This window comes from Pseudopipra pipra, chromosome 9 (assembly GCF_036250125.1).
Source record: "Pseudopipra pipra isolate bDixPip1 chromosome 9, bDixPip1.hap1, whole genome shotgun sequence".
In the NCBI taxonomy this organism is placed as follows: domain Eukaryota; kingdom Metazoa; phylum Chordata; class Aves; order Passeriformes; family Pipridae; genus Pseudopipra; species Pseudopipra pipra.
Window position 1 is genome coordinate 9,985,869 of NC_087557.1, and position 27,748 is coordinate 10,013,616.

Here is a 27,748-nt window from a genome sequence, read left to right on the forward strand (position 1 = left end):
TGTTACATATCCTGATTCAAAGTCCTAAAAAGAGTATAAAATAAAGAAAATATGACAATTATTTTTTAATATAGAAAAGTAAAAATATCAGGACTTAAAAAACAAAACAAAACAAACAAACAAACAAAAAACAACCAATCAAAAACCAATCCTCTCTTGGGAAAATGCATAAACCATCTCAAATACTACCAAAAGCCAAGAAGGGAACTAAAATGTTGTGCTAAAATAATAATATAAAAAAAAAACAATTCAAACAACCCAAAAATCCCCCTTACCATGAAATCAGAAAAGCTGCAAAATACACAAAAGCAACAGGACTTATCTAATCACAGTGTTTTACTGTATATGAAGAATGAGAAGAAATTTCCTGTCCAAAAATAATAGGTTGCATTTGCAGAGGTGAATCAGATGTAGTCTCCTCTTCTGCCTGCAGATGCCATTACTGGATCAAATTAAATCTGGACTGGAGCTTGCTGTTTTCCTTCATCTAGAATTCTCAAGCAAGTACTAGAAGAGTTTACTTATCCTTAATTTCTAAGACTGATACACATTCTTTAAAAAGCATAGCTAGACTGCCTTTGTTTTAAAAATGCATTTATATACAACATGTCTCAATAAAGATGGACTACCGTTGTCTGAAGGATTCTCATGTAATCAAGTCTCACACTCTGAAGATATACTTCCTTCCAGGACTGTTATTTTTACCTGAAATAAACATGTTTCTTAGGGATAAAAACAAACAGGTTATCTGTCTAATCACAGTTAGTTGGACTCTCATGGTTTTACCAATTTTCACCAAAAAATCAATTTGTTTAATTTTTTTGCAGTAGTTTAATGCTGCACATATTAATGCTGAATGATGTTGGAATGTGTAATTTCAATTTTATTATCCTACTATTAAATAAATAAAACTAGACTCAGAGCTATAACGACAAAAAGAGTTGCAGATCAGTACTCTCAAGATCATTAAGCATTTGTATTGATGTTATACCATTTTTAAAATAAAGTATGGAACTGAAGAAATACCTATTTCTTATTAACTTCTTAAAGCGATTTCTATTATAAAGGGAATGTTTTCCATTAGTTAGATTTTTCCTAGTTGCACATTTTCAAATTAACCTAGGGTGCAGCAGCTTGAATATCCCATCTCTCCACTTTACATTTCAACTAAAACAACCACCCCTCCTTTTATATCAGTCAATAAAACCCATGGGTCAAGTACATATAGTTCTAATTACATGATGACTTTTTACCTGAAAGCTGACTGAAGAGCATTTTCCTGGAGGGAGAAGACATTAAAGGAAACAACAAACAAACACCACCAAAAAAACAACTTCAATAACCCACAGCCTGACTGTGCATGTTCCTGACTGTTCACTCGAAGTTCATTTCAGTCACACAGAGCTGAAAGACTGTAGGTTTGAGAATCTCAAAACCTTTCAAGACCAAATATGGCATTCTTAGCAAAACCATGGCATTATCTGCTACAGTGACTAAGTCTCAGCCAAAATCATAAAAGTCCTGTGTATGCAAGTGTGTGTGACTGGGCTCTAACCGTCCTTGTGGCTGCAGATGAAGATACAGTAACTCAAAAACATTAGCCAACAAGAGGCAGCACACATGCTGAGGTGCACAGCACATCAAAGCTCACGGGTAAGCAAACACAAACCTCCACTTCAGAGTCAGAAGCTCAGTTGTTGCTCCAGCCTTGTAACCCTAAGTGATTTTTCTGTGTGGGTGCAACTGAAGTGTGAAGGAACTGTGTGAACAGTTACCTGCAGGAAGTAAACATCTTAATTCCATTAATAACAGTTCACTAATGAGAAGTGTGTTAATAAATATTATTAATATTAATCTGTAATCATTATTAATAAATAATAATAAATACAAATTAATAAATATATTCCTGTGAATGTAATTAACTTCGTGACACACTAAAACTTTTTCAATTGCATTGTTTTGGTGTCTGCTTTAGGGTTGAGAAGAAACTTCTAAAGGTACCATCATAAGAAGATTTTATGTATTACCACTGTCTGCCAAAGTTATCCAGACCCTGACTTTACAGTCAGATCTGCAAAAATACAAGATGGTGAAAGTATCTGGGCCATACTATCGAGCAACATTAAGGTCTACTTCAATTCCCCACCGTGCCCAGCAGGGGATGCAGATACCGTGTTCAGACATGGCAATTCCTGTGCTGACCTGGGCCTAACCCACACCTACCTCCAATGCATTGGAAAGACTAATAAAATAATATACTGTTCAAATCAATACATCCCAAAATTTGCCTGCTATAATCCCAATTCCTTGACATTCATAACTTATAAATACATTAGCCTACAGTTATAAATATACCTTACCTCATGGAATATTACACCAATAGATTACTGGAGCCTCAGCCAGGCTGGCTGATGTATTAATGCAGCACGCTCTGAGAGCACCAGCTCACTCTGATGATGTACTGTGACCATACAGATCCTAAGAATAAAGCACTTCAATGATGTACAACTGTAACAAGAGTACAGAGCTGAAAAAAGCACTAGCAGGAGTAGGTTTTGTTAACATATTACTTTAGAATGTGAATATGGTATTAACAAGGGGAAAAAGAGAGGGATTGATTAGTCAAACCATTAGATAAGGCTAGTTAGCACAGAGAAGAGGAAAAAAGAAACAAAAAGAAAAAAAAAAAAAAAAAACACAAAACACCACAAAAACACCCTCAAAACAAACCCCAACCAAGCAGCAAGAACCTACTGGCAACATTTTCACTCATCCTGCAAAAGCTAAATTTCATATCATTAAGATGGCCTAATATCTCAGTTAAAACTATCTGAAACTCATTTGTTTGCATGGTCACTTCCTCCTGAGTTTCAGAAAGGCTAAAAGCTTAAGGGCAGTTTGAGCTCCAAGTTTGTTTTTTAGTTATAGAAAGAAAAAAAGACGAAAAAATTTAAAAATTCTCATAAGAATACACAGAACTACAAAACTCAATGTTTCCTAAGCAATGCTTCCCATTAAACACAAGAATAAAGCAAACATCATTAATCACCTGGGCAGGTGGAACATCAGTAACACTTGAATGTAATTTTACAATGGACACTTGACATGATACCACAATATTGACTTGTAGATACAGGAAGGGGTTGAGTATTCTGACATTAATCGGTGTAGATTACTGCATAAGCATTCAGCCTCCAAATGTGTGCTGTTCATAGAGGAAAGTTAATGTGTATTAGTAGAGGAAAGAAACACAGGTAAAGAAGTTTTCTGTTTTGTTTCACTTGTGAGCTACAGAAAACAACTCTTACTAATATTTCATATTTCTACACTACGATACTTTGAGCAAGAAAGCAATACTCTCAGCAACAAAGGAAGGTCTCAAAATCAACTGTACCCAGATGAAAAATCAACAATGAATTTACATTTGAAGTCATAAAAAAATAAATAAATATTGGTGTTCAGTTACATGATGTAGTTTTACTCTTTACAATTTCCATGCTTAGATACACAATTCAGAAGGACCAGTTACGTTCTTAGAACGTCAGCTGAATATAAAGTAATACATTTACACAAGTACAAATATATCAGGTTTCTTTTCATTTTTACAGCACAAAAAGCTGAACAACTAAATAAATATACTTTAACCCTGGAGCAGACTTGCAAAAGCTTTTACAGTAACAAAGCAGTTAAGCATCACACCTCATGTCAGAAGAAAATTATTAGCTGATACAAAAATTGGTGAATATTTTTGATGGCAGCACTGTGCCACTAGACATTTTTTGACTAAGTACAATGGTATACTAGTCTTTAAGAAATACACGTGGGTTACCGGATCAGCATAATTACCCTCCTCATTTCCTCTAAATTAGGAAAGTGCAAAATCCCTGAATAACAGCATCAATTATATTTACAGTATGAAAGTTTTCAAAAGAAAATGATGGCTGACTCTACTGCAGTCTTTTTACAAAGAATAGTTCTAAGAACCTAACACGTTCTCAGAGACTGAAATTCCCAAAATGCTGAACACCTTCCCTCAGAAGGAAAGGTGACAGCTGTGAATATCTGGTTTGTAAGGTGTGCTGGGTTTGGCTGAGGTCATTTTTTTCACTATAGCTAGTATGGAACTATGGTTTGGATTTGTGCTGAACACAATAATAAAAAATAGATGGTTTTGTTATTGCTGAGCAGCACCAACACAGAGCCAAGGCCTTTCCTCATACTGCCATGTTGGCAAGGGGGCTGGGGGTGTTTGAGAAGTTGGGAGGAGACACAGCCAGGACAGGTGACCCCAACTGACCAAAGGAATATTCCATACCATTTGACATAATGCTCAGTATATAGAAAGAGAGGAAGGAGGAAAGGGAGGACATTCAGAGTGATGACATTTGTCTACCCAAGTAGGAATGATGGAGGCTCTGCTTTCCTGGGGATGGCTAAACACCTGCCTGCCCAGGGGAAGCAGTGAATTGATTTCTTCTTTTGCTTTACTCATGTGCACAGCTTTTGCTTTCCCTATTAAACTGTCTTTATCTCAACTCAGGCGGAGTTTTCTCACTTTTACCCTTTCATTTCTCTCCCTGACCCCATTGGGTGGGACTAAGTGAGTGGCTGTGTGGGGCTGAGCTGCCAGCTGGGGTTAAACCATGACAGTTTGTTTTGGTGCCCAACATGGAGCTCAGAAGGTTTGAGATAAGGACAGATTTGATTGGAATATGTTAGATGGAATTTATAGCCCTTATTGCTGTTTTGCTGCTTTGGGCAAACTGGGCTCAACTGTATGAGAATCTGAGCTCATTAGTGGCTGCTTTTTGCTTTCACTGCTTGTTGTGCTGCTGATCACCTTGCTCTGCTCCTCCTGGGAACATTCTGATATCAGCAGTGGTGATGCACAGGGACTAGCAGATGGCTGGGGCATGGCTGCTGTTTGTGCTGCTGCACTGGCCACGCTGGAAGTCCAGTGTGAACACAAGTCAAGGAGACTAGGACCTGTGGATGAGTCCATAGGGATATCCACCTGCAGCCCCTGGAGGATCCATACCCAAAGGAGCAGGTGAATGCTCGAAGGAGGCTGTGACCCTGTGGGAAGCCCACACTGGAGCAGGGTCCTGGCAGGACCTGTGGAGCCATGGGGAGAGAAGCCCACGCTGGAACAGGTTTGCTGGCAGGACTTGTGACCCCATGCGGGAGCCCCGCTGGAGCAGCCTGTTCCTGTGGGACCTCACCCTGTGGAAGGGACCCACACTGAAGCAATTAATGAAGAATTGCAGCCTGTGGGAAGGACCCACAACCCCATGCTGGAGTAGAGGAGCAGGTATTCCAGCTATTGGAGCAGAGATTCCCCTGCAGCCCCTGGTGAAGACCATGGGAAACAGAATTTCTTCTTTTGCTTCGCTTGCATGTGGCTTTTGCTTTCCCTATTAAACTGTCTTTATCTCAAACCCAGGAGTTTTCTCACTTTTACCCTTCTGATTCTCCCTCACTGGTGGGGCAGTGAGGGAGCAGCTGTGTCGTGCTTAGTTTCCAGTTGGGGTTAAACCATGATAGAAACTTCGATGTACAGGAAAAATCTTTGGTTTTAGCTTACAAACTTCACTGCTCTATTGTCAGTAAATTGTGCTCACTCCAGGCCTCCTAAAACCCAGTTTTAAAGAATAAAAATTCAAATTAATTTCCATCCTTCCTGTCAACTTGCACTGGCTTCAGCCAACAGACTAACATTAAAGCGTTAAACAATGACTACAATAAAAAGCATAAGGAAGTAGTTGACTGGGAAAATTCTCTACAGCCTCATGGGTTAACACATATTTAGAGATATGTTTCTATTCCAATATGAATAGTACTGAAAATCATTTGAGCAATCAAAAGATATCTGACTAGCAACAAACCCAGTGTGAACTTACTTCACATCACGTTGAAGAGCAGCATCACTGATGCACTTTAAGCTCAGATTTCTCAATGATCTACAAAACCACTTAAAAAAGCATTTATCAAATAGGGTTGGTAAAGTACTCTTACTATCTCTCAGTTTTTCTCTACAGAAACAAATACAAAGGTTTTGCTCTGTTTAAAAAAAGGTATAAAAAACCCACTTGAAGTTTGCAGTAACACTACTAGATCATAATGCAGCAGAAGTGAAGCAACAACTCAAAAAAAAAAAGAAAATTGGTTCCCACATTTACCTTTCAAGTGTCCAAATTAGGAAGGCAGTCTTCTTACCTAACTGTATGCAACATAACATGTGTTATGAATGCCTTTCAAAGGAACCTCCCACACAGTCCTAAATCATGGCTTGTGATGAAGAGATGTGAATGTCCCGCCAAGCCTTTACTGTATTTCCCAGTTGTTCCCCAGGAGTTTTAGTCTACCTGTTCATAACATCTCCAACTGATTTTTTACTTACTGCATTAAATTATTTCCTATAAACTTAGGTAATAATAGACATTTATTAAAACAAAACGAATTGTACTTTCAAGTCTGGCAGCCACTTAAGGAATTTTTTTTGGTGAAATGTAGGGTACTTATCCTCACACAAACATGTCACTTACTTTCACATCACTCACTCACTAATATTAGTAATATTATTGTGGCATATGTTACTTTGCCTTCATGCAATAGCAAAGAGTTTCCTTTCATTTGTCGATAACGTTTTATACCCACTCTATCCTACCAGGTGAAAGCTCTGAGGTTTCTGTGTGTTCTCGAGTCCCATTCCATTTCCAAGCAAATTCAACTTCACCTGTTTCAACCTGTCCTCCTTGAGTCTCAGTAGTTTCACTACAAACAGTTTGAGATTGCAGTGATGGCTGTCCTTGTTCAAGTTCAAAATTCATAATAAGGGAATCAACCAGAGAGTCCAGTTCATCCAAGTCCATAAAAGGTTGGGGTATCTTCTGGATAGGGTTGTTTGCAGAAGACAAGGCAAATAAACTGAAATAGTTGTTAAAATATCCACCTATGACAGAAATATTTTCTGCAAAGCTCCTGAGGGGGCTTGTGTTTCTGTACAACCCTATGAAGAACAGAGACAAGAAGAATCAAATGCAGCATTTTGCAAAGGCAGACCAAGTCGTCCTCCCTCTTGCTTTACAGGTCTCCTGTAGCCCACAGATTACTATCAAGACAGCTGATAACCCAGATAAATACCTTGTAACATCGAAGAAACAATTCGACAGACTTCAGTTAGGCACTGCTCCAATTCCAAATATTTCACAGCAATCTTAGTGCTTTTCTTTATTTCTCGATACAGAGATTCTTCTCCTGGTAACTGAGATTCTATTTCTTTCTGTATTATCAAAGAACGGTTTAAAAAAAACCCAAATACATGACAATATATTAACTATTAAACATGCCTATTATGAATTCAGTCACATACAACAGGCCAATGCCAAAACACAAAATCCAACTGACACCAAGTCACACAAGTGAGATAGCACCAGAAAGACTACAGATTGTTGACGAGGTTAAAAGAAGGCAAATGAAACTAAAATCCATAATAAACTTGGCTCTTAGGAGACAGATTAAATGATCTATCCTGGCTCTTAATTGAAAATACCAATAACTACAGCAGCAGCTATAAGTTACACTAGAATTACTGAACTTAAGGCTTTCAACTTAAAAGAAAACAAAACAGGTGGTTAGGCTTATGATGAGCATAAAATGAAGAAAGATAAAAGTACCTCCAGAAATACTTTAAGTGAAACAAAAATCAAAGAGTTTTGAGTGGAAATGTAATAGCCAGAAAACTTAGCATCCCAATCACAGGAATGCTGCTGAGACAGGAACTGTTATCATGCAAATGTAAATATACAGAAGGTAGTTTCAATTCCTCTTCTTTGATAAATGTATTCTTCAAATTTAAATGCCAGACACAAAGCACACACATTTTGCGAAGCATTTCTCTTACCTTTCTGCAGTAAGAGATGTTATTTTCAAGGAATCTGGCTAACGCCACAACGTTATCCTTTATTCGATTCTGAATCTACAAAGAAACTTTTAATTATATTGTACACTTGATTGAAGTCAAAGTACATTCATATTTTAAAAGGATAAGAATGAATACTGGCACACTATTAAGAAAAATACTCTAAAGCAGAAATAATGTTTTCTGCAACATAACATGGAATTTTTCAAATGTTAACAGGCTACTTCCTTATACTTTACTCTCTATTATGTGTATCATCTAGTATCATCTACTTCACAATTTACCACCTAAGTAAATTAAAAGCACAAAAGAACAGACTGTACCTTAAAAAAACCCTCTATGATCAAGTGCCTTCAAGATATAGTAGTAGTTTTTAATCTTACTTTCATCTCACCTCATTTTGTGGACATTGTTTCAGAAGTTTTTTCTGTACCATTCTTGCTTTCTCCTGTACAGCATCAATGAGAAATTCCAGACCCAAGCCTACTCCATCATAAATGGCAAGTACAAATTCCTTTTAAAAAAAAGGTTCAAAATGCAATGATTAAAGAAACTGATTTGGTCTTAAAAATTTAAATTAAAAGAGATTTTCTGTAGTGGGCTAGAAACAATTTTGTTTTCAGCAAATTGTTCAGTGCAGGCCTATTCAGTCACCTGTCATTCTTGGACCACTGGTGCTCAGCACTGTAACCTCCTTTTCCTAACTTTGTTCAGATTTCTGAAAACTCAGTGTGGTACTTAAACACAGATTACTGAAATATAAGTATTGAATTTCAGTGAAACAGGTAGACTTGTATAATCTCAATGCAGATACAATCCCAAAAGCACAGTATTTCTTTCTCTTTACAAGTGTAAGTTACACACATTTAAAGTGAAGCTTTTAAGGGAAAAAAATGTCAAAAGGTGTTAACACATCTGTTTTCACCATAAAAATGAATGTACTATATGTACTTAATATAGTTGGTGAAATTGTTATTTGTAACCATTTGCTTCTGAGCAGTTACTGATAGTAAGTGACAGCAACATTAAAATTACTATTCATAATTACTATTTCTAATAAACATTTTTTTACCCGTAGACTAGATGCAGGAATATTGTTCTCTTCAGGAAATGAAATATCAACTGTTGTGACTACTGCCAAGTGTCCAATGTATTTCACTGTTTGTTTTACTGTTTGGTTTACTTTGCTCCATGCTTCTGTTACCATTGAGGATATATCTGAAGAACATCCCTGAGAAACAAAGGCACATCGTTCACTGAAAGCACTTGCTGTCCAAGAGCACATACTTTCTGTAATGCAAGAGTTTGTAGCATGCAATAGTTCAAGGAATTTTTAGCTTTACATCTTTCTAATTACAGTGACTTATCTATCACAGCTAAAAGACTGTGTCTTGCAACCACAGAGAAGAAAACACAGTCAAGAAAAGAAATAAAAGCTTCACAAGGCTGCAGCGTAAAAAGGGTAATACTCACTGGCCACAGTTTATACATTTATAAACAGCAGCACTTCACAGTCTAAACAAGCACTTGCTCTTGCTCCTGCATGTCTTCTTTTACCCTTTTATGAATAAGAACTAATGCTGTTGTCCTGGGCACAGGAAGGTCTGCATTACTTTCAACTAGCACATGGAAGTACCAATTTAGCCAGAAAAAAGCACACCTTCCTTAGGTGTGTCCAGTTGTCATTGCATGCATTGGACACTTAAGTGTTTTTAGCAAGTCTGTAGTAAATACTCCATTAATGCACAGAAGTTCTCTATACACAGAAGAATTCTTTAATATGCTTTACCTGCAACAGTAACTGTAAATAACCTCCCAAGTTCTTTATTTCCCGTTTCATTTCTTCATCAACTTTTATAGATCCAGGACACTTTTGGACATTGTTAAGCCAGAGCTTGCTTAGAACCACAATCTGGTCAAAAGCAGAGATAATTCTGATGCTGTAGGACTGAGCAGCAGGATCAAGATTGAAAACTACAAGAGAAAGACATCTATCAGATCTATCTCCTTGGCAAATTAATGGAGGAATGTTAATTCTTGTGAGAGACAAACACATGAATGCTTTTGAATCTCAAAGTCATTAGTAATGTTTAAACTCTTATGAAAATGAGACTTACAGTTTTCTTGACATTCTTCATCTTGCTGCTCATAGGCTTTTGAAATGGCAGACACTCCAGAAAAAATTATAAACAAGTTAGTTAGGAGACTGTCTGCTATGCTTTTTCCCGCTTCAGGATTCTGTTCCAGTAAATCTAAAGCTGCACTTATAGATTCCTTGCAAATTCCAGGAAGAAACGATTCAGATAAGCTTGGGCATATGCTGGACTTGTTCTGTGAACCTGTGTGATGTAAAAGCAAAACATACGTACAAGGAACTCTTCACAGGAATGAGCAGTCAGTGTGTCTAAGCAGTAATGACTATTTAATCTTAACAGTCATCTACTCAAGATTGTAAGTCAGGAAAAAGTGCATATACAATATCCTTAATACATTCTAGATTCAGTTAGTATGAAGACAAATTCAACAGTGAAATTCTTTAACATGAATCCATCTGTTTCAACAATCAAATCTACTGAGAAATAGAAGATAAAACCCAGCCAATCTAAAATAATTGAATGCAAAAAAATATTTGGAGCATCCTGTATTTCAGAAAACAAGTTTGTAAAACCTGGAAAAAGCTTGGGGAAACCTCAGTAGTTGAATGAATAGCAACAACTCAAGAAAACAAAGTCTCCAAATTATTGTATCAGGATTCAACTTTTTTCTCCAGTTGACCCATGTAGTTACACAGAGTAATGTTTTAGGCAAGTTTCTTAAATAAGGTTCACAGAGTGCTGGTCAGGAAGTTTTTGCCCTAAGAAAGTGTAATTAAAAATACAAAAACCCCTACTGTTAACAGCTTGACACTAAAAATTTGAAGATATCACAAACAGGATATTTTTAACTTTGCTTTCCAACACATGCTGCTTTTTTAAAAAACTATTACAAATGCCTATGTTTTCTGCATGTATTAGGTTCAAATTCTCAGTATGAAATAGAAGGTATTCTGCCATATAGCAAGTACCTGATATATAGGAAGTCTGTATATTCTGAATGGGTTGCAATTTTATCTCCGACAAACATCCAGAAATTCTCTTGTTCTTCATGAAACTTCTACTTCTAAGAAAGGATGATAAAGTAAAAACATGACAAAATGTCAAAAGAATCTCTCTCCTCATACCCACTGAAAGTTCAATGAATATTAACAGACATCAGGCAAACAAAATAAACATCTAATTAATGGAACTTCTGAACACAGAACCTAAACCAGAGTGAAAGCAAGTCAATACAGCCCATAGAATGGATCCTACTTACTTTCTTCAGCCTCTTGCTACTATAGAGGGATCTTCATTCCATGAACTCATTTTTAATCTAATGTCCTCTACTACTGGATTATTGTAATCCAGAACTAATTGTCAGTGGTCATACATAAAACCCTCTGGCACTGATCAGATACACGCTGCACATATTCCACACCTGACCTCAGAAACACTGCTGTTACATCTACCAAACTGCTTCCTGGGCACATAATTTTTACCAGCAACATGTTGCACACCAATACACATTCCATAAGTGAAGCCAGTAGAGCATAATAAGGTAACATATTTCATTTCAACTTTCCCCTCCTCCTCACAAATACAAATTAAATCAAAATTTATGGATATAATTGACATTATAATAAGGTAAAAGAAGAATTAATAAATTACTATGTTAGTGACACAAAAACATATTCAGATAATTACACAATTTTGTGCTTTAAGTGTAGAAGAAGAGCTACAAATTAGTATTACCTTCTTCTGGAAAGAGAGGAAACTGAGGTGTCTGAAAGGTCAGGTTCCCACTCATCAGCAGGATCATAAAACACATCAGCAGCTTTATTTCTATCATTACTCTGAAAAAATAAAGAAAACAAAGGGGAGGAAGAGAGTTAAACAGAAGTAAAGTGACAAAGAACTCAATGCATAGATAAAGACAACATGTTCTATTAACAGGAAAAGGGTAGCTTTAATGTTTTTGCTTATTTTCAGATATATATGTTTTACTGCTTCTTACTCAGTACAAAAAACAACCTGAATAAAGTCATTGATTTCTATTGTCCTCTTGCTGTTTGATGAAGAAATGCATATACATGTGTCTTGGCATTTAAAATGACACAAAACCCCCAAAAACTCAAAATTTTCCTCCTGCATAGATTACCAAAATCTTATCTTTGACAAAGTATTACTGATTATTAGTGTTTATTCTTCAGCTGTTACTGACCTCATACAGTTCTTTCATTGCTGCTAGTTTGCATTCAAATTTCTCTAGACTCCAAAAAGTTGTTATTCCCAGCTTGATGTTACGAACCTGCACCTGAACAGAAGACACTGCTCCTGTTTTATCATCAATTTTGTCATGCCTAAGAACGTGGGAGAGTTAAAAGACAAATATCAAGACAAAACACATTATTCATATTGCAAAAATAAACAAGATACTTGTTTATTACATAGAGAATAAAAACATGATACAAATTTCTTGAGACATCATGTATCTAACCAAACCAACATAAGTATAGCTGTTAAAGTTACTTTTATGCAAAGGAAAAAAGGAATCCCTGCATTCAGAGGCAGAAGTAGATACTAGCATACAAATTCCTGGCTCCCAAGAAATTCAGAGCCAAATATATGCTACAGAATTCTACTAGCAGAATTCTTCTTGAAGGAAGTGAAAATATAACACCTGGAAAAACAGTAAACATACACCTCCTATTTTACCTGCATTTACTGTAGCGTTTTAAATGATACAGCATTTGCTCTGCACTAATACATCTCTGCTCATGCTAAGAAGATCTGAACAACACACAGGTCCACTTCCAGAACGTTCTTCAGCTACAGCTATCAAGTAGCCTGGCATAGCAAGAGATCTGTGGAGTGAAATAACTGGTCTCAAAGGCTCAATATCCACTGAGGTTTTTACTTTGAGCTACCCCTGTTCCAGGCCTGTGAACTGAGCACCTCCTGGTGGCTGGCACATAGGGCTCTGTTCAGTTTTGCTTTAAAGGAACATAGTGTTCTTTAGGACCACTTCAATATGTGGACACGGGCATCAGAAGATTCACCTCCAAAGCACATTCAATCCAAAATTACTTGGCTGCGGACATACCTTTGAAGTTGTGATCTAAAATTCAAATTTGAAATTCACATTTCAAAGTAACAAGGCTGAACTACACACTTAACTAAAGTTAGTTTGGAAAGTTCATTTATCATGTTCGATTTCATAAGATTGTTAAAAGAAAAACCAACAGCTCCCTGCATTTTCATCCCCCAGTTATAAATATATATATTATATATACACAACCCCTTAAAATTAACTAACTCAGATACTCACCTGCAGAAAACAGTGTTTTTCCCTAATGCATTACTAATGGTGTTGGCCTCTTTGACCATCACTGACAGCTTCAGAGACTTCCAGTTAAGTGGACCTATAAAGAACATAGAACATAATGCTTAAGTGGACCAAACAATGTGATGCAACATAGGGTTAATTAAAACAAAAAAAAAAAAAAGGTGAAAAAGAAATCAACCCAAATATTCCATGAATTCCCAGTACATTGGGAAAAATTTAGTACAAGGGAAAAATTACCCTTCCAGGCAAGATAACCCTTTCAAAAGGTCAGATAAAGGGTATTTCAGAAACAGAGGCGTAAGACCAAACACTACATATTCATCTGCGGTAGAAAACTAAACAAAATTAACTCTGTTACTCCAGTTTCCCCAACGAGTTAATGCTTGACCAGTTCAGACAGAAGGGGAAGGACTTTCAAGCAATTGTGATAAATACAGACTACATGGATATCGACCTAACCACCCTGAGTATGATTAAAACAGAGCTTTTAACACAGTCTGACAGATACAGCTTATGAATAGAAAAGCCTGTAACAACCAGGAAGGGTCTTGCTGTTTAGGGAAGTGTTAAGGGAACAGAAAGACCTCCTGTATCTGTATCCATGGCCCAAGCCCACCGAGCAAATGAAAAGTCAGCATTGTCTTTGCAAAACATATATACAAACTTGTCATTGTTCTATTCCCACTCCCACGGTTCTTCTGAAGGGTGTGTATTTCTTCAGCAATCTTCTGCTTCTCAGCTTCCAGAGCCTCCAGTATCTTTGCATGACGAATAGTATGGTCTTCTAGAGCCTGGGGAAAAATGGGCAGTGATTAAAAAAAAAAAACCAACTAAAAATTTAAAATTCTTAATGCTGTTTATTGAAGTTAAATTTTATGTTCCTGTCATTTTAAAGACTCTCAGAATGAAACTGATACCAGGCACCTGCTATATTGATAGGAAATCCTTCATTTTCAAACTCTGACATTTTTCTGAGTTTGCTTCAACATTGCAAAGCTTAAAAAATACTGGAATTAAAAAAAGAAACAACTTTTAAAAAATTAAGTCATATTTGCTGCAGCGGTCAGATATATATCAACACCAGCCAGGAACCAGACGTTGTTTACATTAATGCTTGGAGTAATGACTTTTTTTAAAATTACCTGCTTGGTAGCCAAGGTCTCCATTTCTAAACGTTTCTTATTGAATTGTAGTTCTAGCTCAAGGTTTTGCTTTGCCTTCTCTAGCTCCTGTATTTTAGTTGCAGCTTTTTGGTTATTCATTTCTTGGATTTGCTTCTTACGAGATTCTTCTCTCTGATAATAAAAAGGAGAGATGAGAGGAGGAAAACCACTTCTACAGCATTTCTGACCCATCCCTTACACAGATATTAAGGTTTATTTCCACTTCCAACACATAAAACATGCAGTCCCTACAGCCTACACAGCCCAATGTCAGCAATGAAAGGTTATATCCCGCATCACAAGCATCACTGTCTCCCACAGAATGTTTAAAAAATAAGATAACATCATCATTATTATTTTACCATGATGTACATTCTATGCCAATATACATTCTATATTGTAAAAGTGTTGAAAAACTAACAAAGTAGCATGCCAACTTGGAGAGAAAAAAAGCCATATTAAGTAATATACTGTAGTAATATACTATGGTAATTTAAAAATCACATGGAATAATTCTGTAGCTATTTTTCTTTGCATGCAAGTTACAATCCCTAGAATAACTCTGAAGGGGATACCTACTTGACAACTTCTTGTGTTACTAAGACTGACTTTGTTATTTTTTAAAGAATGAGGCCTAGCATTCCCTAAAATGCTTAGAATATTCAAGACAAAAAAACCCACACCATAAACAAACCAACCCCAACCAAGCACCAAACAAACAGATACCACATACTACAGTTTCTGTTATTGATATGTTTGATGTAATGATGAGATGGCAACTTACCACCTCTGCTTCCAGTGATTTTATTTTGCTTTCATAAGCTTCTTTTTGTGAGGTCAGCTCTTGTTGAACCATCTCTTTTGCAATTTGGACACTTTGCATCATTTCTTCCTTGGCTTTGAGCCGTGCCTCTTCAATTTCTGATTCAAGACTACAAGTATCATACATTTAGAACGCTGCCTTTAATCTCTTATAGGCTGTATAGAGACTATCAACTTTTCATTCCTATCATGAGGGTTTGTTAAGGTTTTTTTTTAGAAGAACGATTTTCATACTTCACCTATTTTACATTTCATAGGGAAAATGTAGACACTGTTTATATAATAATGTTTAGACATTATTATATGAAGGGCGTTCCAGAATGTTTAAGTCCACTCTATTTCCATTTTCATTTTATTACATCACTTTCACAAAACTAAGAACTGTAATGGAAACCCACTAAATCACATTAAGATGGGATAAGTAAATCTTAAGTCAGTGAGTCTGGCACTCTGATAACTCCCAGGAATGAAGCAAGTACAAATAACACTTCACCATCTCTCAAATTCTCCCTCATCAGGTACGACTTCAGGTTATAACTTCAGGTTCTTCCCATTTTCCTAAGGCATTTATTTTTCGGGGTTTAAATCTCTCTAAAACATCAAAACTAACTTTCAGACTCATCATATGCTTGGAGAGAAACACAACCCAAGAGACACACTACTTTGAGGATCCATGGAGCTCAGTGTTTCTTCAATCATGGTCTACATTGTTGATAAGTGGACTAGTGTGTGGTGATTGAACCTTAGAGGTACACTTTGATTTCAGCTAAGCCTGGGACTTCCATTTCCATTACAAATAGAGTTGCTATTTTCCTTTATTGTGAAATAACTGAAGGTTATTAATTATTTCTTAAACTAATTGCACGGTTGAATTAACAATTGCATTTATCTCAAGAACAAGAACTAATGCTTACTGTGTTCTCTGTGCAATAAGCAGCTCATTCTTTGCAAATTCAAAATCTTTTGGACCATCATGCAAACATGTAGTCCCACAAGAAGGTGTTTTAACTTTCTGAACCTCTGCTGGATGATTAAACCTGAAATAATGGTCTCCTCCAAGGATCACTCGATCACCCTATTGGGAAAAAAAGAATTCTTCTAAAAATTTAAATTTATAAGCAAAAATTTTCAGCGCTTAAAACACAGCAGGCAGAGTTAGAAATCAAAGATGAAGAGACAAATTTTTACAGTTACAGAGCCTTCTAAGAAAACTGCAGTCTGAAGTTGAAATATTAACGAAGCAAAGAAATTCACACATGCACATATTACTATTACTAAATCAATCACTTACATGATGCAGAACTGTTGGGTTCAAAATGCATTTCCCATTTACATATGTCTTTGCTTCTCTCAGTGGAATAATACTTACTTGGCCAACAGCATTTTTTATAACACTGAAAACAAGAAACATTTACAGTATCAGTAGTTCATAATAATTGCAAGTGCTATTTCTTAATAGACTAAAATTCATGCTTTAGAGATTGTGTTCTGTTATTGACTTTCCAGATGTGTACTGTCTTCATACTATTTAGTCACAACACACACACTGAAGAAATGACAACCTACATTTTGGAAGGGAACCTATATTAAAACTAAGAATCCACTGCTGAAAAATTATTACAATACCCTGAGCATTCCTTTCATAATACTTAATTTCCCAACATATCTGCATCTTTCATGGGTTTAGTAACTGATTAGCTAAGTTTCTTACAGCTTTTTGTCTGGGATCAATTGCACAGAATGCACTTTAAACATAAAATATTTCTGCAGCATGGCCAAGTTGATCTCTATTTTTACTAATGTAAGAACTGTCAAGACATTTCACTTTTCTATTGAACTTAATGTAACAGAGTTATCTACCACAAAACATCATTTGATCAGGTCTAATTCATGCAGAAATGCTGCAGAAGATTTTGCTACATGAATGAGATGAACAAAGAAATTAAACTATCCCAGTTAACAGAAGGAAGCTGCCTTAATCATTGAGCAGTAAAAAAAATATCCCTGTTATTTTCTTGGCTAAAAAACCTAGTTTTTTACTGCCAGAAGAAAGAGTGACTCCAAAAGAAAGGGAAGAGGGAGAAGAAATTTTAAGTATAAAAATAACACTACATACCAATGGTCATCAGCAATCAGCACTCCAGAAAGCTGGATATCGTGTCTTGAATTTGGTGTACACCTTCCAACTGTAGTTTCTCCTTCTTTGATCATATACAACAGCACCTCAGAAAGTTGAGGATCTTCATTGAGATTGACAAGGTTTGGTAAATGATTGTCCATTTTGAATGCAATTCCAGCTTTCTAGATAAAAGAGAGCTCTGCATAAAAATACAATTTACTTTGTGCATTCAAATATTAAATATTCCTAAGTCACAGCGGTCTGTTAAAAGAATAGTATTACAGAAACCAAATCTTACAGCTACTCCCATTATTCTACAAGGTTTGCTGATGTTATATTTTCTGTACTATCTCCTATAGAAAGAAAAATGTACCTGCAGTTCCTCTATATCTTCCAGTTTCCTTTTTTCTGCTTGTTCAAATTTTTCTTTCCAGGCCCTTAATATATTAAGAGAAAATAACGCAACATATTAGGAGAAAAATGACAGCATATAAGTCTTGCCATTTCTATTTTAAATTAAGACATTCATGACTGCCTGACCTTTGCATTTCTGCCATGTTCCTCTCCTGCTGGTGCAATTCTACCCTCAAAGATGTTATTTCCTGCAAATAACGCCTGTATTTTTCACGATCAGTGTTTAGAGCACTTTTCTGAGCTGCCTTCATCCTCTCAATTTCAGCTTTCAATTCTGCATTAGACAAACAGACACACAATGCACATTAGAAATGAAGACAAAATAGGGTGTAGAAATTTCAGTACAATACTAGAAAATTCATCCTGTTACTCAATTAAAAAAACAAAACACATTTCCCTGTTCCAGGTTCTCAAGTGTAACCTAAGATATCACTTAAACTTTGGAAAAAAAGAGTTCACAAAGAATAATGAAATTAAAAGGAAGAAAATCCCAAGTTGTATTAGCCTAGTTGACAAGCGGTCAGTCAAATCAACAGATTATTAATAGTAAGAACTCCTATGAAGCAATAAGTTAAACACATGTGCAAGTGAAAAACCCTCAAAGACTGCAGATTTCAATCTCACCTCTGATTAGCTTCACATTTACATCTTCATTTACTTTAGCAATGTTGATAATTGAACAAGCCTGCTTTGCATAGCGGAGGGTGCTGAGCGTTTCCTCCATACTGCTGGCAGCTGGACTCACTGTAGCAATCATCGTCGTTTGGGAATTCCCACCAAGACTTTCCTTCAACAACCTTCATTTAACAGAAGAATACAAGTCAATCCACTGAGAGAAAAATTCACAACTTCTCAAGCAGAACAGATTCAATAAAAATACCCAGGGTCTTGCTACTTATTTGAGAGGGACTGTTAGCTACTTAAAAAACAAACCAAGGTCCTGTTTGTTCTTCATCTGATGCAACAGGCTAATTTCTTCTTTCCATAGATCATTTGAGAGAAAGAGAAAAGTGATGCCTCATGAACAGATAAAGAAAAACACAATCTCAAAAAGCCTTTACTTCTATATACAAAAAATTCTTAAGTGTACATACCAAGTAAGGACAGATTCCCGGTAAGGAATGAAAGTTTTCTTTCCATTTTGAAATTGTTTAGAGAGTGCAGAAATAACCCTTCCAAGGGTTAACAACGACTTATTGATACTCACACCTTCCTACACAAAGCAGAAATAAAAATATTTATAATACAGTTGCATCTTCTTGTGTGATGTTATTGACTGTACTGTTGATTAATTATGCTTGTTCAATGTATGGTGCAGCTGTACTACATTAAATGTTATCACTTATTAACTTATTAAAATGACAATAAGATGCAAAAGCAATCTAGAAGATCTTCATTTGGAAAGAACAAAGACCTTGCCTTAAAAATAAGTGGTGTTAAGAGCAATCAAACTTATGAAGGCAGCTTGAAATAAAGTCTCTTATTAGAAACTCTAATTAGATTCCCCTAAAAAGGGGCAAGACCCAACTCTCTGTGATATTTGATTCACTATTTGCCAAGCCATGCCAATAGTTTTCCCTCGCTCCTCCTGCAGGATCATTAAACCTGCATAGCATGGGAAGTGCTGTTCTAAGCAAGATGTACCATACTGCACAGTGCAAACACCTTCTTCAGGCCACCCACCCTCACAGCAAAATGTGATGTAATACTTATAAGGGCTACATACATCCTTTATAGCTACAGTTCCTGCCCAAGAGTCCCATTAGGTGAGCATGGTTTGGAGTTTAAGGATATTATTAGGAGTCAATCCTTCTCCACAGATTTCCAGTCCTGGTTTACCTTCAGCCTCTCTCCAGTGGTCTGAGCTTTCGCACAGCACTCACTGCCAGCGAGATCAATTAGATTGATGTGACTGGTAAGCCTACGATCACACTGTTCTTCATTCACAAATTCTACCTGGAAAAAAAAGGACATGTTGGCATTCAAACCAAAATAAAAAGCCTGAGGACAAGCAGAATCTGATAAGGTGTTCACAGTAAATACATCAAAAGTTCCTTCTAATTTTTGGCAGGATATCCTCATGTACATCCCTTGAAGGAGATGAAGTTCAGATTTTAACCACAGAATTAGCTAGCTGTGGCTGACTAACTGCATAAGCATAAACTGCAAACACAACAGATTACCAAACTGTGGGTTTGGGTCTGAAGTTTGGTTATTGCAGTTATCCAAAAACATCAAAGTCAGTAAGCTGATACTGACTTAGACTAATCAAGATCAGGTCAGTAGAAAAGGCTCAAGACTAGTTATGATAGAGAAAAATCAACAACCTAGTGGTGAGAATGGCAAGGGGGAAGAAGGAAAGAAGATCAGGAAACTGGGATGAAAAATTAAACCAATCAAGAACAAAAAAAACCACAAACCAACAAGTTATTTGTGCACAGAGAAAATTGACAGTCTGCAGACTCCTGAGGAGCTCTACCTAATTCACTTCTGTCTTCAGGCTCAACTCAATAAGTCAGGTTTTGTCTTTTAAGCATCTGTAAATCAGATGAGGAGTTGTAGTCCCTATGTCCTAGACATACATGGGGGAGGAGAGGCATCCTGAAGCAAGGAAACATTTGTTCAGTAAATTGTGTTCAGACTGAGCAGAAACTGCATCTCCTACTATTGACCCAGCCCGTCACTTGCAGGAACTCAGCACAGCTATGCACCTCACACAGCCTAACCTTCTCAGAAGCTGTGTTGGCAACAGTGTGAAATTTGGTCTGGCCTCAATTAGGATTCCTGTTATATCTCAAAACTCACACTGAGAAGCTTGGAACTACTCCTAGATCTGTCAGTCTAGACATATTTATATTGCTGCTATAAATACAAGTAGCACAGAGACACAAGAATCTACTCAAAGCATGTAAAATAAAACAAGTGTAGAAAGCCACATTAAAATGCCCTGTGCTTTTCTCAAAGATCTCCAGGTATATTCTCACAGCTTTCTAGGCAGCACACAAAACAACTTTTTACTACCTGATCTGAGTAGATACAAGAAAAGAACAACCTGGCAATACCTTGGTTTGCGTCATGACAAGGGTGAAGACAGAATGAGATCTAGAGCTCTTGTCATTCATTACTGTAGCAGCCGTTGCTCTCTGCTTATTTCCTAGTTCAAGCCAACTCTGTAAGAAACAAAAGTTAGGATGTGAAACCAAAACCTGCTTTGGAGTTAATTGAGGATTTTTATGTTTGCCAATAAAGTTATTAACAAAAATCATGACTATATGGGAGAAACGAAAACTTGAATTTAAGAGATACCATGTGAAAAGGGACACTTAACTGTATGAATCTACTCAGCTCCATTATATAGGACTAGTCTTCATTATCCTTTTACAAAAACAGTTGAAACATCACAGACTACTGGACAGTCTACACTTTCTTGCCATCCATGGAATTTATTTTTCAGCAGTGAAGAAAGGAGCAAGTAGAAATATTTGTATTCTCTTTTAGTAACCAAATAACTCTTACCTGAATATCAGAGTAAGAACGAACAACATTCCTAAGGTGGGGGGAAAAAGAAAAGTTTGGGTTCAGACAGTTTTCTTTCTACAGTTTTCCCTGCTGCCTGAGTTCTGAAGCATTTCCCCAGTTACAAACAAAATACAAACACACAATGAAAGCTTCAGTTGTCTTGAGACTTTCACACACTTATTTCACTAGGGCAGTACACCACAGGTATGAATTTTTCTAAAACTACATGACACTGAGATCTTGCTTGATTTACTGGTGAGTACACAAGCTTGCACAGAGCCTCAAGATAACTATTGCACTCTTTCAGGATTACACCACACATCTTTTAAAGTAAGAACAGTTAAGACTTACACTGTCAGGCCTTCCACATATGGTCCTAACACTGGATGTTCTCTTACACGAAGCTGGTGAGAATAATTTCAAAATACAAATTATTAGGAGTGCAATAGTTAGATCTGGCACTCAGGACTATCTTAAAAGAAAAAAACATTCTGCAACATAAATCTATTATGTTTCCAAGTTAAGTAGCTTACCTTGAAATTACTGACAAAACTCACTCCTGCTTTAGACAAGACAGTATAGTCTTAATTTCTATAAAACAAGTCCACATAAGTCTCAAGTTTAGGTTAAAGGACTTAGTTCAACAGCAAGTTGAACACACTGTATCATCTTTATCATAAACTAATATTCAGCTTACACACAAGTGGCCAGTATACTGTTCAATGTCAAAGAGCAGAAAATACTTTTTTTGATAAATCAGATGTAATAAATTCCTTCCTACATACCCTACGTAAGACAAATTTCTTTAATTTATGTTTTTTCTTATTCTAACACACAAACACTAAAAACTAGCTAAACTAGTTTAACTAGTGATATAGTGATATTTTTGGTTTTTTACTTGATTCCCACTATTCGCAACTAAGTTACTTAGATGGTAAATTAATAATCATTTGCCAATTGTGCATTTTTGTTTACAGAACAGATGCCACTGCTTGGAGCTTATGCATATACTTGTTTCTGTGAGCAACTTACTTGTTTTTTCTGCCCATTTTCAGCTTTAAAGACAAGCAAATCATGGATTTTCTCGTTGTATATTTCAAAGAAGCTCATTTCAAGATGATACAAAATCTAATAAAATTAATAATAAAAGAGGTATTAATATGGTCCACAAAACATTTTCATTATTCTGAGTGAGGGTTGTTATTTTTTATTTCAGCAAGAATACTGAGCTAGAATAGGAATACTATTGAAGTGTATTTTGCTTTGATACATGATGTTTAACAATAAATTCATATTTTTTGAGTTCTATTCTACTGCCTCCACTGCAAGTATGAAGCCCACTGGGATTTATCTTTACTTACATAAATCTTATCTTGTAAGACATGCAATATAGAGAAAAGAATCCTAGTCTAGTGATATATTAAAAATATCATGCCCATTTTTTTTTCACATTACTGCCCTTAAGGAAGTAAAACAATATTGATTTTGACTGCTTAGCCCTGTTAGTCAGAGCTACTAGCAGAAATAAGATTTGAATCAGCAAAAGAATATGAACTTAAATAAACAGATTAGCACTAAGTTATCAGTTTCCTCATATTCCAATGTGAGGTCAATAGCATAAGCACATCACCTGTTCCTTGTCCATTTGTGCTATTTGATTGAAAAGATCTTCACAAAGTCTTGGAATTATTCCTCGGTCTTCATCAAATCCCATCATCCTGTGGTTACAAAAAAACTGCTAGTTCAGCTTTGTAACTCTCAATAGATACTTTAGCTGTGCATCTCTGCAGTTGACACTCCATATGCTTTTGTGTTATACAAGTAATAAGCAACAGAAATAAATCTGATCTGAGATGATGCTTATTTAAGCAGGGAGTTGGACAAGATGATATCTGGAGGTATTTTCTATTTAATCCATTGAGAAATGGGTTGAAAACCTAAGAAAAACCAAAAACCTACAGCAGCTGAAGAGTAAGTCATACTATTAACAGTAAGCCTATAGATGTTTATTATCTTAACATGCATGCATCTTGTACCCTCTGCACACTTCCAGTGTAGTCACATAAGACCCTCTCCACCTCTGATGCAGCTTTTTCTTGTTGAATTGTGCTATTGCAGACCACCAGTGTACTGGGCTAACTCAGCCACAGCCTAGGGACACACACAGGTGCACAACATAGTCATCAGCACAAATCTGTTGTGTAAACTTGACCAGAGGACACAGGTGCTACTGATACTAATTTCAGCCTTGCTCAAAATATCAATGGTTGAAGGTAAGTAGTTCAGGGAAAGCAGAAGAAAAAACCTAAACAAAAACCCAACAAACCTACCAACATAATATTGCAATCCCGAGTGTATCTTTTCTTTTAGGTCAAGGCTAAAAAAATATTGTACATAACAACTGAGTTCACACTTAAAAAGGAAAACCCTACTTCTAAGTTTTGTATCTATTGTAAATTGAACAGAAATACTTCTGGTCCTCAACTACCTATATTAAAAGTTTATACAGCCTCATGGAAATTACAAAACTCAGAACTAATTTCTCTTTAAAGAGTTTTTTTTTTTTCCACTAGAAGTAGTAAGAAGTCAGTGTCAGATACATAAAAGTATTCTAAAGCTAACCTTGGCTTAATTACTATAGATATTTGTTTAAATATTTTTGTTTTAAAATACACAAAAATATTTTGACAAAATTCTATAACACTGGAATCTATTCCATACAATCTTTTTTCATGATTTTACATGGCATAACAATTGGCTCCTACAGAATTTTGACAATTATCAGGAACTTACGTGTATGATTTTCCAGAACCAGTCTGCCCATAAGCAAAAAGACAAGCGTTGTATCCCTCAAAAGCTCTTTCAAGGAGTGGCACTGCTAAAGCTTGATAAATAACTGCTTGGCTTGCAAAATTAGGACAACACTTGTCAAAAGACCAGAAGGAGAAGTCATAACTGAAGCTGTAAACTTGGTTTGTGGATGGATTTTGTACAGTTGTCTCTGAACCACTCATGCAGATTACAGGGAGTGAGTTTTCAGTTTTCTCTCTGCATGGAAAGGGAGGGATATTAAAAAAAATAAAAAGTATAAGCTACATGCTTTAAGTTAATAATTTCAATCAAAACAAAAAGAAAAAATAAATGGAAAAAGATTGGTGATCATTGTAAAAATATCTGTTTGATGAACATATAAAGTATTAAAGATCAAAACACTGTTAATGAATATGTAAACAATAGACCCAAATACCTATAAAGTCAATTCAGTTTCTTAACAAAATCTTCATCTTGGTGTTTCATAAGTATCAGCTACTTTCAAAGTATATATTATATCCTTATTGGGTCAATGATTAAACAATTCCAGAAGTACAAAGCAGAAGTCACCATACACTATGAGCAGCAGAAATAAGTCCAGGATACAAACCTGTTACTGAAGGGCCGGACCCGCACAGCCACAATCACTTTGCTGTTTTTCACTTTGAAAGCATCTCCCTCAGTTCTACTGCTCTCATCTAAAGCTTCTGTGTTCACTTCTGCTTCTGAACTTCTGCTCCCAGGAAGAGAGCTGGAGACACTACAGGTCTTTTTGGCTAAAATTTGAAGATGAGGTGTTTGTTCATTTGAGGCCAATTTGAGATATGGCTGATCTTGAAAAGTGCTGTTCTTTGGTGTAAGCTTAAATCCTTCTGTTAAACTTTTGGCTGGGGTCCTTGGTCTTTCCAAACTGTTATGTTTTATCATCAAGTGCTGTGCCCCTTGCTTTCCAGCTAGCTTATTTATATTGCCTTTTTCATTCAGTTCTCCTGATAGCCTATTAATACATTTTGAGGTAACTAATTGTTCTGATTTAGGAACTTCATTTTGAAATTTTGTATCAGCAGTGTCTGTCTTATCTTTTAAAGACGTGGAGATACCATTTTTACAGACACCATCAACAAAACCCAAGGAACCCTTGCTTTTCAAGTTACACTGCAATTTGGTACTGGACTGACCCTCAGCTAACTTCAAGTTTGGTTTAACAACATCAGTATCATTAATATTCTGTGGAGGTGTAACCTTGTAATTTCTTTGTGCATCGGCTGGCAAGTTTTCTTTTCTAGGCACAATATTCTGATTGATATTACTCTTCCCAGTGGAGCCAGTCCTCACACGCCTCCGCAGAGTAAGTCTTTTCTCTGTTTGTAGCTCTTCCATGCCCTGTGTTGCATTTGTATGCAATGGTTCACTACTGGACACTGGTTTTTTGCTTACTCCAGTTCTCCTCTGAAGTGTTAACCTGCCTTCAGATGTAAAAGTAGTTGATGCGTCACCCACTTTTTCACAAGCTGAAATCACATAAGTCCTATTTACTTCCTCAGCCTTATTCTGAGAACATGGAAGGAGACTATTCTTTTCTTCTCCCAACATCCGTGACTTCAGTTGCTGCCCAGATGCTTTCCTGCTGGCAAAGGTATCACTTGAGGAAGGCTTCTGCAAAGTGGCAGTGCATCGTGTCCCAGCAGGGCTTCTGCCAGGAACTGTGTAAATAGGCATCTTGTCTTCCAGCCCGTTAACACTTGGTTTTTAACAAGCACAGCACCTTTCCTAAAGGATCATTTCTAGTTGCTGCTTCACAAGGAATCTGGGAAGACAAAGCAAAAATTTTTTTTATGATGCTCACATCCAGTGTGAGTTATGTTTTGGTGCATGAGGAGCTCTTTACATACACTGCAGTACTTGCTCCCAAACATAAATAAATAACAATTAGTATCCTGTTTCGCCTCCAGTACTTAAAAAAAAAAAGTTATTATTTTATATTTGAATGACTGCTTCCAACAACAACAGGCTATTTGACTTTATTTACTGAGTTCTATGATTTGTTGCAGAAGGTTAACCAAACATCACAAAGCACCTGTTAGTAAAAAGAATGATCTAACTATTTAGCAACAAAGATGACCATGGATATTTCTTTCAAGTGATCTACTATGATCCTTAAAGTAAGGAAATTCCAGATCATGCCTCCATTCACTCACACCTATTTATACTCTTAGTGTTTCACAGCTAGCAGAGTCCAATAGAACAAAAAAATTAACTTTGAATAAGAAGTCTGTGAACATGGAAAGCAGATTCTTTTTCAGGATTTTGATACATAATATAAAACCCAGTATCAGAACAAAACAGTTAATAAAGATGACTATTAATAGTACCTTTGGACATTATTTTAGTTCACTCTAGTACACAGGCCCATAGCAAAACAAAAGACATCTAGCCTAGGGGACAGAAAAAATATGTAAGATATGTTCCCCATCCTTCCTACATGTAAATATTTTGAAAGCTGTATATATGCAATCTGCATAGGAAAGTATGTTTTCACTGTTGTATCTGCATCATGGATATTGAGCTGCTACAGGTTTGGTATCATTGTAGACTTGCCAGCTGCAATTAATTTGCTGTTACAAGAAGTCACCTGACTTAGATCCTTAAAAACTGCATCTATCATTAACAACAGCTGTACATGGTCAGGGGAAAAAATGGGAAGCAAGATGAGAGCAAGTGATGTAGAAGAAACCGTTTAACCACTGCTCCAACAGAAGTTTACATTAAATGCTACACTTTTTAAGTTGTAGCTTTCAGAGCACTCTCCGACTTTATGCACTTACATCCACTTTCGCATGTCACGACTGCACACTTTTCACAGCTTGCAAGTTGTGAGGAAAATATCAAAATTTCAAACCAGAGCATATTTATTGCTCAATCCAGCTTGAGACAGGAAACTATTTACGTCACACGAGTTGTAAAATATCAATTTTGTGGCTCCCTCGGCAATCAGCAAATAGAGAAACACGGCCGTAAGCCATGAATGGTTTCAGTGTTTTCTGAAAAGTCCACCCTTCCCGTGCAGCTTTAACACAAGTCCTGTAAGAAAGTTCTCCCCTCTCCTTGCCATAGCTGTGCCTTGTGAACACACATAAAGTTTTTCTGCAGAACAGTGAAACTGCCTATTGAGAGCTCTTTCATTCTAAAATAAGGAACGACGTCCAGTTCGAGAGAGCCGAACTCGGAACGAGAAGTACGCTCACCCCTCGTTTTTAAAGGATTACAATCACCAACCAGAGGTGAAACCCACGCGCTCAAAGCTGTGCGAAGACGCAGCTTTGGGTACCGGCAGCTCCATTATCCCTCAGCAAAGCTCCTGTCCGTCCGTCCGTCCGTCCGTCCCTCCCAGCCGAGCCCCGGCAGAGCCCGCGCGGCCGCGGGGCCGTGTCACGGGCCCGCCCGCACCGACAGGGCGAGGAAGCGGCAGCGCTGCCCGCAGAGCCCCGCGCTGCCCGCAGCCCTGCGGCTCCCAAAGCCCTCCCGCGGAGGGGCAAGCCCCGCCGGGACGCGGAG

At 36.8% G+C, this 27,748-nt stretch overlaps 1 protein-coding gene across 2 annotated transcripts; it reads right to left on the reverse strand.

Moving 5' to 3' along the window:
* Nucleotides 1-3,372: 3,372 nt before the first annotated feature.
* Nucleotides 3,373-27,680, reverse strand: KIF14 (kinesin family member 14). 2 transcript variants are annotated; one of them, XM_064664485.1, is made up of 30 exons: nucleotides 27,486-27,680; nucleotides 24,804-26,000; nucleotides 24,176-24,430; nucleotides 23,013-23,100; nucleotides 22,415-22,510; nucleotides 21,734-21,786; nucleotides 21,380-21,410; nucleotides 20,926-21,033; nucleotides 19,703-19,819; nucleotides 18,958-19,076; nucleotides 18,488-18,660; nucleotides 17,990-18,137; nucleotides 17,823-17,886; nucleotides 17,447-17,631; nucleotides 16,622-16,724; nucleotides 16,245-16,405; nucleotides 15,293-15,440; nucleotides 14,488-14,640; nucleotides 14,010-14,136; nucleotides 13,328-13,421; nucleotides 12,221-12,359; nucleotides 11,752-11,852; nucleotides 10,986-11,080; nucleotides 10,039-10,260; nucleotides 9,711-9,895; nucleotides 8,994-9,152; nucleotides 8,316-8,435; nucleotides 7,904-7,978; nucleotides 7,144-7,282; nucleotides 3,373-7,009 (listed from the first exon to the last, which is right to left on the reverse strand). In XM_064664485.1, the coding sequence occupies exons 2-30, from the start codon at nucleotides 25,910-25,912 to the stop codon at nucleotides 6,648-6,650; spliced, it is 4,929 nt and encodes a 1,642-aa protein (XP_064520555.1). In that variant the 5' UTR covers nucleotides 25,913-26,000; nucleotides 27,486-27,680; the 3' UTR covers nucleotides 3,373-6,647. The 2 variants fall into 2 exon arrangements, with proteins under 2 accessions (XP_064520555.1, XP_064520556.1); XM_064664486.1 differs by having other exon boundaries at nucleotides 27,470-27,680.
* Nucleotides 27,681-27,748: the final 68 nt, after the last annotated feature.